Source organism: Tachypleus tridentatus, chromosome 13 (genome assembly GCF_004210375.1).
Source record: "Tachypleus tridentatus isolate NWPU-2018 chromosome 13, ASM421037v1, whole genome shotgun sequence".
Classification (NCBI taxonomy): domain Eukaryota; kingdom Metazoa; phylum Arthropoda; class Merostomata; order Xiphosura; family Limulidae; genus Tachypleus; species Tachypleus tridentatus.
The window spans coordinates 114,907,828-114,920,128 of record NC_134837.1 but is presented as its reverse complement, the minus strand read 5'-3'; the positions used below and the strand labels follow the sequence as shown (position 1 = coordinate 114,920,128).

Sequence of the window (12,301 nt, the reverse complement as noted above, 5' to 3'; positions counted from 1 at the left end):
CAAAATGGACTGTTGAATGTCCCTGAAAATCCATATCTTTGACACTCATATTGTTAAATTCAAGGAGAACATGAGAGCATACTCAGAGGGACAAGAGGAGCGCTTTCACCAAGATATACCGGACTTTGAACGCCGCTACCAAGGAGCGTACAAGGAAAACATTATGGGAGTCTATATTTAGGGGCTGATTCGTGAAAGTGATTTACATTACAGTCGCAAATCTTGAAAAACTACTCACTTCTAAACATTTTTGTATAACTTTATTATAAATACATGTAAATCTTGATTTATGTGCTGTTTTATTCAGACCTTATGTAAATGAAAATGTCAAATTTGCCTGTTTTTACATAGAAAATAGGTTAATTTCTAAAGGTCATTATCCAGGACACAAAAGCAAAGTTTGGAAGGAAAAAATAGCCATTTTTTGTACTTGTACAACATAAGCAATTAAGAAATAACACATACTATTCAGGAACAAAATTTGTGTTACATAATGTTATCATAAGATTCCATCGTCCTTGCTATTGCTGTTCCATTTTAAAAATATCTTGATGAAAACATCGCTCGCTACAACTAGATCATCCAGAAAGAAGTCTAAACGAGACTGTAAGAAATGTATTTTTAGTGACATCCTAGACCCTATTTTCATGTAGTTCTTGAGCATATCATCAATCGTCAGACCACAGTTTCCTTTCTGTGATTTCTTAAGTAGCTTTAAACAACCAGTGTGATTGATGTCCGAGCAGTAGGTTCTTTATAATTCAGTATTGTTTAAAAATTATCATCCATCAGCACTTCTCAAAAATGATATCTCCTTTTACTTTTACTTCACCGACTTTTGGAATCTTGTCAGACAGATATCTAAAACTATTACCATCTCTGTGATACTTTTACAAAATTATTCATGAATCCCAGTTTAATATTAAGTAGAAACAGAAACACAATTTGAGGATTCAATAAAGGTTAATATTTGATATTCTGTTACCTAGTACCTAATTCCTTCTCATTGTTCATTTATTGTTTTTAAAATGATGATTTATTTACCTAATTTTTCCATTAGTGCATCAACACTTATACAGAAACACAAAGAATCTTGCATATTGTAATGAAAAACAAGACTTTGATGGGAATTTTGATAAATTTAAACTCTTGTCCCTGAAGCTGTAAACGAGAACCACGAAATTTCCCACGCATTAGAAATTGTAGCACATGAAAAAATATTATGATCGCGCAAATCAGAATTTTTTTATCTGTGAATCTGTGTTAGACTGGAGAAAATGTGAAGATAACTGTTTATTTTTCTCCAATCTAACACAAATTCACAGATGAAAAAGTTCTGGTTTGCGCGATCACAATATATTTCCTATAATAAGGATTAAAAACAACTGTTTTATAAACAATATTAACTTCTGATGGTGTGAAATCATTTTAACGGCTGGTAAAGCATAATTATAATACATTATATTTCTTATAGGACATTATTAAAAACAACTGTTTTATAAACAATATTAACTTCTGATGGTGTGAAATCATTTTAACGGCTGGTAAAGCATAATTATAATACATTATATTTCTTTTAGGACATTATTTTACATTATACCTACTATGTTTCTCTTAATCCAGTCTCCTGGGATTATCAAAACTAGAAAAGTGTAAATTATTGTATTTCAACTTCACTATATTCGCTACATTCAAACCAGAGCTCTCCAGGCTGATCCGAATACGACGACCACGATATGACAGGGACACTATTTATACAAGCCATTTTTTATTACAAGAATTGTAATGGTCTGAATAACTCTTAACAGCTGACAAAATGTGATTTATAATTAATGATATATATCACAAAACAATAAGTTAGATATCTTATATTCATAGTGTAAGTCTAATAGTATTATTATGCACTGTTCTAGTTCTTGATAATCCTTGAAGTCTGGATTAAAAGTGTGATGTTCAAAAATATAATAAACATAACACAGCTGTTTGACAGTTTTAATTTATGCGGGAAAGGACTGTGCAAGGATACTATTGTAATTTCAGATTAGAAGACAATAATGTTATAGTGATAGTATACATAAATATTAAAGCCATCCCAGATAACGATTTATTGATGGTTTCAGTTTTAGATAAGTCCTATTTCTATATTTTCTATCGAAGAATGTATTTTCTCTTTTTAGTATTTTAGTCGTATATACTTCTGTATATGTAGATAATCTATATTTAATTATACACTAGTATCGGCTTTGTGTTAACTCTGATTTATGACCTTATAAACTTCTCAAATTCAGAAATAATCCAGTTCAGATTCACAAAAAAGGGTTACATTTTTTAACAGGAGCTTCTAGCCTCTGAATTATAACAATATGTCTCACGAAAATTATAGTTACCAATGAAAGTGATCTTAATGACATGTTTTTACACAGAACGATACTTGTAGGTGATAGCAACATATGCAGTTGAGTTGTTTTTATTACAGATTTTTTCATTATTTCGTCATATTTAAGCGTGAACTTAGATTTAGTTTTAGAATAGTAGATAAGCGATATGTGCTTTAGGAAGGTTAACAAAGAATGTACGAATTATTTAACACATATATAAGATACAATGGTAACACAATTAAACCTTGAACACTATCGTAATTTCGTAAATTATATATTCTCAAGTATAAGCCGAAAACGAAGTTACAGACAGAAAAATAAGAACATTATTTCAAATTTAACCTTTATTCATAACATTAAACTGACCCAAGCAAAGCAGCACAAAAATGTTAGCTTCCACTGGAATTTTCCAAACTCTCCAGCATTGACAACATCTTCAACTGTGTAGGAATCTGACACAGAAAAAAAAACTAAAGGTGAAGTAGATTAATTGAATTTTCGTACCTCAGTTATATATATTTAAAAGTTATGCCATTTATATGATATGTCATATATCTAAATCATATATGGGAATTTTTTAATTTCTAATAACTACGTGTGTATGTGTGTGCGTGTTCGTGCACTACTTGTATAATAGCTATAACACATTTCTGATTGAAAGAATCACCATTTTACATTATGTATGTACATAAAAAATTGATAATTCATCACATATATTTTAAACGTATTAAACAAAACAGTTTTTCACCTGAAATACCTGATGACATAAAGAGTAAAATGCAGTTTGTTTTTTCCAGAAAAAATATACATATTTCCAGACTAACATATACATATATACTCTGACAATCCAAACAAATTCTAAGAGTATTGTACCATGTTCAGGTAGGTATAAATTTAACAGAATATCTAAATCATATATGGGAATCTTGTGTCATGAACAAATTAGAATATTTGATAATTTTTACATTTAAATCAGTGAACGTTAGTCTATGAAATCAGATCAGTTACGAATAATTATATGTTCTGATATGCATTATGTAAAGAATGATTAATAGTTTATTTTACTTAAATGACGTTTTATATTTAGTATAAAACTAAAATTAAAAAATTGAAGATATAACTAAATAAATCATAAAAGAAATGCACATGGCAGTTACTTGGTAGATATTTGAAAGTATCAGTTGAAACTAACCTGATTTATAAAGAGAATATATTTTCCTAACGGTAATTTTTTTTTTTAAATCAGAAACCCGATGTCAGAGTAGCTAGTTGGCTGGATTATGAAGTTTTATCCAAGAATAAGTAATTTGTGTTTTCATATGAATGTGATTTGAAAGGTGTTTCGCTTTTTCTGACTGTTTTTGTTTTCGGTCCTCATATATATACTTTTACGGTCTTGAATTCCATATTTAACCAACATGTTGTTTGTCGGTAGAGGTTTTCTGGCAGCGACCACACGTAACTATAACCATAATGTAGCTGTAATATGACTAAAACGATAAATGTAGTTCATCTGCGTGTGTTTCACTTAACTGAGTCGAAAAACTCTGTCATTGAAAATTAAAGCATTTGTTAATAGCTGTTTGTGTAAAACTCAAATTTTATTTTTTTTTATTTGATGCTGCTCAATATCACTAAAATGCTTACTTTGTATCCGCTGTATTTTTTAATAAAAAGGCTAAAATAAAAATGAAAAAGAGCCTAAAGGTAGTGTGATTAATAATGTTAGTTATAAACTTTTTTTTTCAGGTGAAACTTTTTAAACTTTCTCTGTTTCTGTACAAACATTAGATTCAGAGGTACTATCTTTCAAGTCTTCTAACTGGAATTGTAAAAGTAAAGATAATGTGAACAATATTTAACAGTGGTTTACTGTGGTTTCACATCTGTATTGTATTCATTTGGCTCAGGCTTTTTTATTTATCTTTCTTTAAACCAGCTATCTCATGTAATGAAGGTTTTGGCTTGTTGGTCGTTTAACACAACACTGTAGAATGAGCTACCTGTGCCTTGTGTACCGCGGGTATTGAACCCTCGTTTTAAGATCGTTAAAATCCTTCACACTTTCCAAAGAGCCACCGGGGGAGTGTAATCAAGACAATTTTCATGCTATCACTTCATTTACTGTTATTTGCTTGAAAAGATTGGCAACTTAAAAATATGAACTTCAGTTTAATCTGTCCTCCAGTGGTAACTTTTCGAACTTATAACTCTTTAATCGAAAGTATTGATTTTCTGCAGTGGACAAATCACAAATACACCGTTGTTTAGCTTTGTATAAAACACAAAAAAATGATCAAGACTAATCGTAATGATTCCGAATTGTTAGCTCTAACTGAAACTCTAATATCTTAACGTACTTGTCAGCATTGACATCCTCACATCACCACACTACACAAGTGCTTCACAGGTCCATTCAAACACGATAATTGGAACGTTTCTTCATATATACGTCATACAAAGTGCTTCCCATCAAACCCATGGAAAGTGAATATTGATCCCTTTCAGAAGATCAATTTCCTCCGCATTGCTTCAGTCCAATCAGTTTGAATTTCAGAACGTGATTGTCAGATACTGTGAGAATTTTTCCTACCCCTTCCCTTCCACCACTCCGCATAACAAGTCTTTATGTATCACTTCATCCAGGGATTCACAGTAAACGTAACTATTCTAGCGGTATTCATGTCAAAGTATTTTTTTTGTAAAAAGAAAAATGTTTTATTTTTTGTCTGAAGATTTATCACGCTAAAAAATGGAATTCTATACCTGTGATGAGCACAGCACAGCACATTGTATAGTTTTGTGATTAACTACAAACAAACAAACCAATTTGATAAGTATTCATATTTTAAGGTTCTGTGGCGGTAAATCTACATTGATTTCTTTGCTGATTGAGATTATCAAGACTTTAGTCCAAAATACCATTATCTTCAGATGTCTATACTGTTGTCAGTGCTGTCTTTTAAATATAGCAAGAGACTTTATGTTTGTTTATTTGTTTTGAATTTCGCACAAAGCTGCTCGAGGGCTATCTGCGCTAACCATCCCTAATTTAGCAGTTTAAGAGTAAAGAGAAAGCAGCTAGCTATCACCACCCACCGTCAACTCTTGAGCTACTCTTTCACCAACGAATAGTGGGATTGACCGTCATACTATAACGCTCCCACGGCTAAAAGGGCGAGCATGCTTGGTGTGATGAGGACTCAATCCCGTGACCCTCAAAAACAAGTCGAGCGCCCTGACCACCTGGCCATACCGGGCCTTTAGACTTTCTGTACGAAGGCCACATGGATATTTAATTAGTGAAAAGAAAAAAGTGGTAAGACCAGAATCTTGCTGATGTTGTACCTATGACCCCTGTTGAACCTCAGCATATTAAAATTCCTCGAACTGACTCTTTGTTGAAAAGAAAACTACACCATCAACACACTGGAATAAAACCAGCACTAACTAATTGTCCACTATTGTTAATAACTGAAGTGTCCAGAAATGGAAGAGTGATAAGTAATTGCAGTAGACAATTCAAATGTGATCACAAAAGATACGTTCAGATGCTTGTATTTTAATTTTGCAAGTTTTGTTTCTAGTAATTAAAAACAAATATTGGTAAAGCTTTTTTTCCATGTTTACTAAATGTGTAAGAGGTATGAGGAGTTATATAAATATTTCATGAATAACAAAGAATATTTGCATAAAAATAATTTTTCCAGGCTGTATCACTGACAGAAAATCATTGTTATTTAAGTAGTTAATCAGTCCTATTCTATCACATATAATTGATAAGCTGAGGTACCCGTCCTTTGTACGAGTTATGGACTTAAAAAAAAATGTAGAAGTAGACACGATGACAAGCTTTCCGCTGGTACGGCGGTAAGTCTACGGATTAACAATACTAAAATCAGTGGTTCGATTCCAGCGGTGGACTCAGTAGAGAGCCCGATGTGGGTATGTTATATAAAATTGCACACATTATGATAAATAAAACCAAAATTCTAACTTTCACATAATTATGTTATAATATTACAATGCTTATTTTTACCTCACAAAAAGTTTTGTATAAGCTTTAATAACTCAATATACATATATACTTAAAATATGGTACACGCTATGCTATGGTTAGCTTAACTTTGTAGGAAAAGTTAGCAGAAAATAGTGGTAGTAAGAATGTTTTCTGATACCCACTTTCCCCATCAAGCTCCTTAATATTAATAATAATAATAATAATAAGCTGCGGAGTATCACATGATTATTTAATTGATGGTCATAGGTTGCGAATTTGCATCAAAGACAGAAGTTAATACGTCATGTGTGAGAGGAGGAAGTGGGTAAAAGTTAAGCAACGGCTATTCGTGTCAGCCTCATAGTGGCTGTTGGAGTACAAACTTCAGCTAAGTTTCGTAAAATTGCATAACAGCCCTAAATCGGACAGTTTTAGAAAAATGTAGTTTTATGATTTTTATTTATTTCTATCAAGACTTCTTGAATCTATGTGTTTTTCTAACATCATGAATTCAGTTGAGTTTATGTAGTGCTCAAATAGTTGAGACCATTTTTTCATTCTATTGATCTAAAGAGTGTGCTAGAGCACTCTCTAAGATGTATAACACGTTTCTGTAGCCTTCCATCTACACCCTGTGTATGTTACATAGGCAATTTAATGTTTTTTGTTTGTCAGGTAAGATTATAGCATCATCTACGAACACAGTTAACGTTAACTCACATCATAGGTAATAAATGTTCAATAAGAGTAATAACGGGGTATGGGAGGCTAGTGAGTTAATAGTATGCCTCTTATTCCAAACCATCGGTTCACAAATTTTGGTTGAGATTGGCCGTGCAACCCAGGAGTAGTTAGATAACAGAGAAACAGATGTACACACATATTTTTGTGCTATATATATTAAGATTAGCAAAAACGTCGTTTGGTTATTATTTTATCTTATATAAATAAATAGTCTTTATTTATTAAGATTCAGTTGGTAAATGTCATTTATAGAGAACACACACACATATACAACAAAGGTGTGTGTTTAAACCTAATTCTCTCCTTAGATGTTTCCCTTAAGTTTAAGAACAAATTTCAAACTTTACAATCACTTTTTGTTTATAAATTTACCTGTCTCTCTTATCGTACGTTAGACGGGTTATGGAAAGCAACAGGGTGTATGTTTTGGACATCAAACCGTACATTGGAATATTGTTCAATACAAGTTACGTGCAGAGCTATTGCTAACATATAAGGTTGTCAAATTGAGTATGCAATCCAAGGAGGTGCATTGTTCAAAATCATCTTGATATATCGTATGCTACTTTAGAAGATGTATTTAGTACTTTTATGTATTGCACTTTTGTATTGTAAATGAAATTACCTGTAAAGGTTCTTTCTATGGCTGTTTTTTAGCAGTATTCATCGGTGTTGTCACTATTGTGTGAAACATTAAAACATGCTTTATGGTGTATTGATACGTGGCTCCCTTGTATCTGCCAGTAATATGAGCTGATATTATTTTTAGTAATAAACTAAATGAGAGACAACAGAAGCATTTTTATTTTCAAAGGTTTTGTTTGTATAATGTTGATATTTTAACGAAGCCCAAATATAATATTTTCTAGATACATACGAAGGGGTAAACAAAAAATGTCCCTCTTGAAAATGTTGTTAATTTCTTTTGTTAAATAACAAAAAAATATGTAAAATTATGTGTTTTTAGAACGCACTTCACGAGATCTGTCCAGATATGATCTCAAACAATCATCGAACATAAAAATGAAATTCAAAATAACACAAACCAGTTTCACAAGTTAATATTTAGTCGCCATTTCCTTAGATCTCAGTACTGCTTAACTTTAAAGTGGCATACATTTACTAAATTTGTGCAGATATTCCTGAGTGATTTAGTACCGTCTGTCTTTCAGTACTTCGGAAAGTTCATTTTCCATGAATCGGATTGATATCAGGTGATTTCCCTGGCCATTCCATAACATCAATTCTCTTCTTTCCAAGACACCTTTTAACGACTCCACAATTGCAGAGAAATTTGTTTGATCATTTTATAGGCTAATTGGAAAAAGAAGATCTAAGAAACTACAGCAAGTACACAACTCTTTTATAAGGAAACGTATTTAAAATCATGAAAAATTCTGATTTTTACAAAAGCCACGGTTAAAATTAGAGTTTGAGATCATATTTGAACAGATCTTGTAGATATTTATTTTTTCTGTTATTTAATAAAATATATTGCAAATTAACAACATTTTCACAGGGGGAGGGTACGTTTTGTCAACTCCTTGTAACTTTATTGGACACAAACACCTTTCAAATGTTCTAACTGCTCTTTCTTCTTACAGATAATGTTGAGTAAATCTATCATAGAATCGATTTTGGTGGGATCCAACCAATGGCATTACTATAGCTTTACTGTACAAAAAAAAATGCAATTCCATTATTGTATTTTTTTGACATGTACTTCTTAATCCGGCTAAATTATTAAAAATTGAGGCTATTGTTTAAGTTTGTGTGAAGATATGTAGGAATGGTATTAATCATATCTGGATAACATATTGTGTAAAGTGTGATGATATGCTGCTCTAAAACCTCGGATTTGCGGATTCTGTATGATATTGAATTAACAATCTCACATATTTTAAGTTACGTTCGCATAATCTAAAGGAGGGTTAACGTAAATTTTATAAATAACAATGTACAGAGTATTTGCTTTAAATTAGCATTTCTTAAAGACATTGTTTCAAACAGTAGCTCTAGCAACAGTTTTTTGAGATAAGTTGGTTTATAAAATATTTAGCCCTTCCTCATGCTTCTAGATATTCGTACCCGTAATTTTTAAAATATTAAATAGGAAAAAACGATTCGCTTAAACATGAACAGCTTTTCTTTTCGGTTGGAGAAGAAGATGGCATATAAACTAAAACATTCTGATTTTTTTAATGATCCAGTAATATAAGACGATCCCATTAGTAATATTTATTTTATCTGTTTATACTATTCGCACCAGTATACAGAAGAGTTATTATCTGTCAGTCAGTCAGTAGATACTAAAATGACGTCATGTAAGACACGTTTAACATTGCAATTTTTGCTGTCGTGACGTCAGTAAAACATTTATTTTAATCACGAGAAGAATTGTGCACTGTGTAGACTACAACACAGCTTGACATATGAATAAAATTACATGTTATTCTTGCTTTCGGGTTCAGTTACTCCTGAAAACAGAACACTTTCAGAAGACCCTGTGCAAGTACAAGTAATATTGCTGTTACTTTGCTTTATTTTCAGTTAGAGTTCGGAAAGGAAGGAGAATGATATAGAAGTTAAACCTTATATATTTATTTTTTATAGTTGTCGATCGTTACGAGACCTTCACTTAATAACATTCATACTACTATTTCTTTTTGCGCAAAGCAGATGGTTTAATTACGTTTCAATCCCTCTCGTACCGGTAACTTCCAGATGTCATTTTATGTAAATGTACTACGTATTTGGTTTGTTTGTTTGTTTTTTTTTAATTTTGCGCAAAGCTTCACGAGGGCTATCTGCGCTAGCCGTCCCTAATTTAGTAGTATAAGACTAGAGGGAAGGCAGCTAGTCATCACCACCCACCGCCAACTCTTGGGCTACTCTTTTACCAACGAATAAAGATTGACCGTCACATTATAACGCCCCCACGGCTGAAGGGATGAGCATGTTTGGCTTGGCAGGGATTCGAACCCGCGACCTTCGGATTACGAGTCGAACACCTTAACACGCTTGGCCATGCCGGGCCCACTACGTATTTGGAAAGGTTGATAATGAAGTGTCTTATATTTGAGGTTATATTTTCAGTGTTGGTGCGTATTTACTTACAAGTACTTTGATTTTAAATACACATTTGTTTTTATTACACAATACACTGTTTTGGAATACTCTTTAAAGTTGTAAACATATAATAATGTCGTCTAAAACAACGAATTTTCGGTATCGTTATCGTAGTAATACCCTACAATATGATATTTATACGAAAACAAAATTAGTCAGCATTCTAAGCTACAAATAAAGAGTTGAAATATTATAGTTTATTTGTTTTGAATAAGCTTTTCCTAAATGTACTGTTTTAAATTTTAAAGTTTCAAAGACACCTTAAAAGATTTTAACGTATTCGACGATAAAAGTGTTGTTGGCCGTAACAATGATGGTTTGGTGTGTATTGTGTTCTTTACTGGAGAATTTTGTGATTATTTCAAGTAAAATGTAATTAGGGGTATTTATAGAACTACAACTGAAAATGAAGACGTTAAATTGAATACAACCCGTGAAAAACCAGTGAAATTATTAAAGAATTCAGAAATGTTTATTAGGAGTGTTATTTATGTTTACGTTCATTCAAAGTGTGTCATTATTGCATATGTTATTGTTGTTGTTTTGAATTAAGCACAAAGGTACACAATGGCCTAAGTGTGTTCTGCCCAGCACGGGTATCGAAACCCGATTGTTAGCGTTGTAAGTCCGCAGACATACCGCTGAGGCACTGGGGGGACCTATTACATTTGAGGAATTTATAAAACGTGGTTTGTTTCTTTAACTAGTTGAACCTTATTTCAAGCTTGTCAATTTTAGAGTATTAATATCAGATGTGAAAGTTATCGTTAAGTGAAAGATCATACAATTTCGTTGTAAGTACATACAAATATTCAAAATTCATACACTGACTTCGGTTTAAATCCTAAAATAACATTTAGATCAATAGAAAAGTGCCACAAAGTTTTCAATATTGCTTATTACAAATAATATTTCTTGCGTGGATCACGCCTATACATCACTAAACAGTCCTGGCAGTTGTTGTTTTATATTTCCAGTGAAGTCAAATCTGTTTATTTTTTACAAAGTTTGTTAAGGTGATCACAAAACATCAGATAAGCCTTTTTGCTATACGCAAAGTGGTAACAGTCAATAACAAAATTAATTGGTTTTGGATTCTATGAAACAGGTATGTAATACATTATTATTTAACAAACGTAATGCGCTAATGTTAAGAACCACATATAGTATATTTAGTTTCTGTTGAGAAACAGGCATTTTTTTACTTTAATTTTTTACGTGTTATAAACATTTTCCGTGAGTAGTAATAGGTTTATTAATATATCTCATCACATATTAACATAATTTTGAAATTAAACTTAAATTTTAATAAGTAATTAAATAGAATGTTTATTATAGATTACTTACTGAATTATCCGACTGACTTACCTAAACTAGTTTGAGATGTTTCCTTAGAGACTTCGTTAATACTTTCATACGTAGATGAATCTGTTTCATCATAAGTAACTAAACTTACTTCGTCATTATTCGACCTTGGCCAAAAACATTTCATTTTGAACCTTCAAAATCCTTACTTTTTTCTTAAATTACGAAACTAAACTTTCAAGTGTTCTTTCCTTCCTTCAGGTCTTGCTGAAACGTTTAACGTTACTTGTATATGTTTACAACGTTAATCTACCTCACGCCACGTAAATCACGTGACCAACAGCTACAGTATTAACTCTGTGTATGGTATGTTTGTTTTGTTTTCATTTTCGCGCAAAGCTACTCAAGGGCTATCTGCGTTAGTCGTCCCTAATTTAGCAGTGCAAGACTAGAGGGGAGGCAACTAGTCATCACCACCCACCGCCAACTCTTGGACTACTCTTTTACCAACGAATAGTGGGATTGACCGTAACATTATAACGCCCCCACGGCTGAAAGGGTGAGCAAGTTTGGCGTGACGGGGATTCGAACCCGCGACCCTCATATTACGAGTTGAACGCCTTAACCCACCTGGCCATGCCGGGCCTGTATTGGGTATAACAATTTTATATGCATGCTATTGGAGCAGTCTGGACAAGTCATTCATACCAGTTTACAATATTTTAAACGATGTTACTGCTGTTGT

At 32.3% G+C, this 12,301-nt stretch overlaps 1 protein-coding gene across 3 annotated transcripts in view; it reads right to left on the bottom strand.

The window, feature by feature from the left end:
• LOC143238706 (synaptic vesicle 2-related protein-like) overlaps positions 1-11,850 on the bottom strand; it is a 41,080-nt gene extending 29,230 nt beyond the window's left edge. For all 3 annotated transcript variants that reach the window (XR_013020721.1, XM_076479170.1, XM_076479171.1), the window contains exons 1-2: positions 11,620-11,850; positions 2,745-2,830 (exon numbers count right to left, since the gene is read on the bottom strand). Coding sequence is in view for 2 of the 3 variants with exons in the window: in XM_076479170.1 (XP_076335285.1) it covers positions 2,745-2,830; positions 11,620-11,743 (210 nt within the window). In the remaining variant the exon portion in view is untranslated. The remainder of the gene's footprint in view (positions 1-2,744; positions 2,831-11,619) is intronic.
• Between the last annotated feature and the right edge of the window lie 451 nt (positions 11,851-12,301).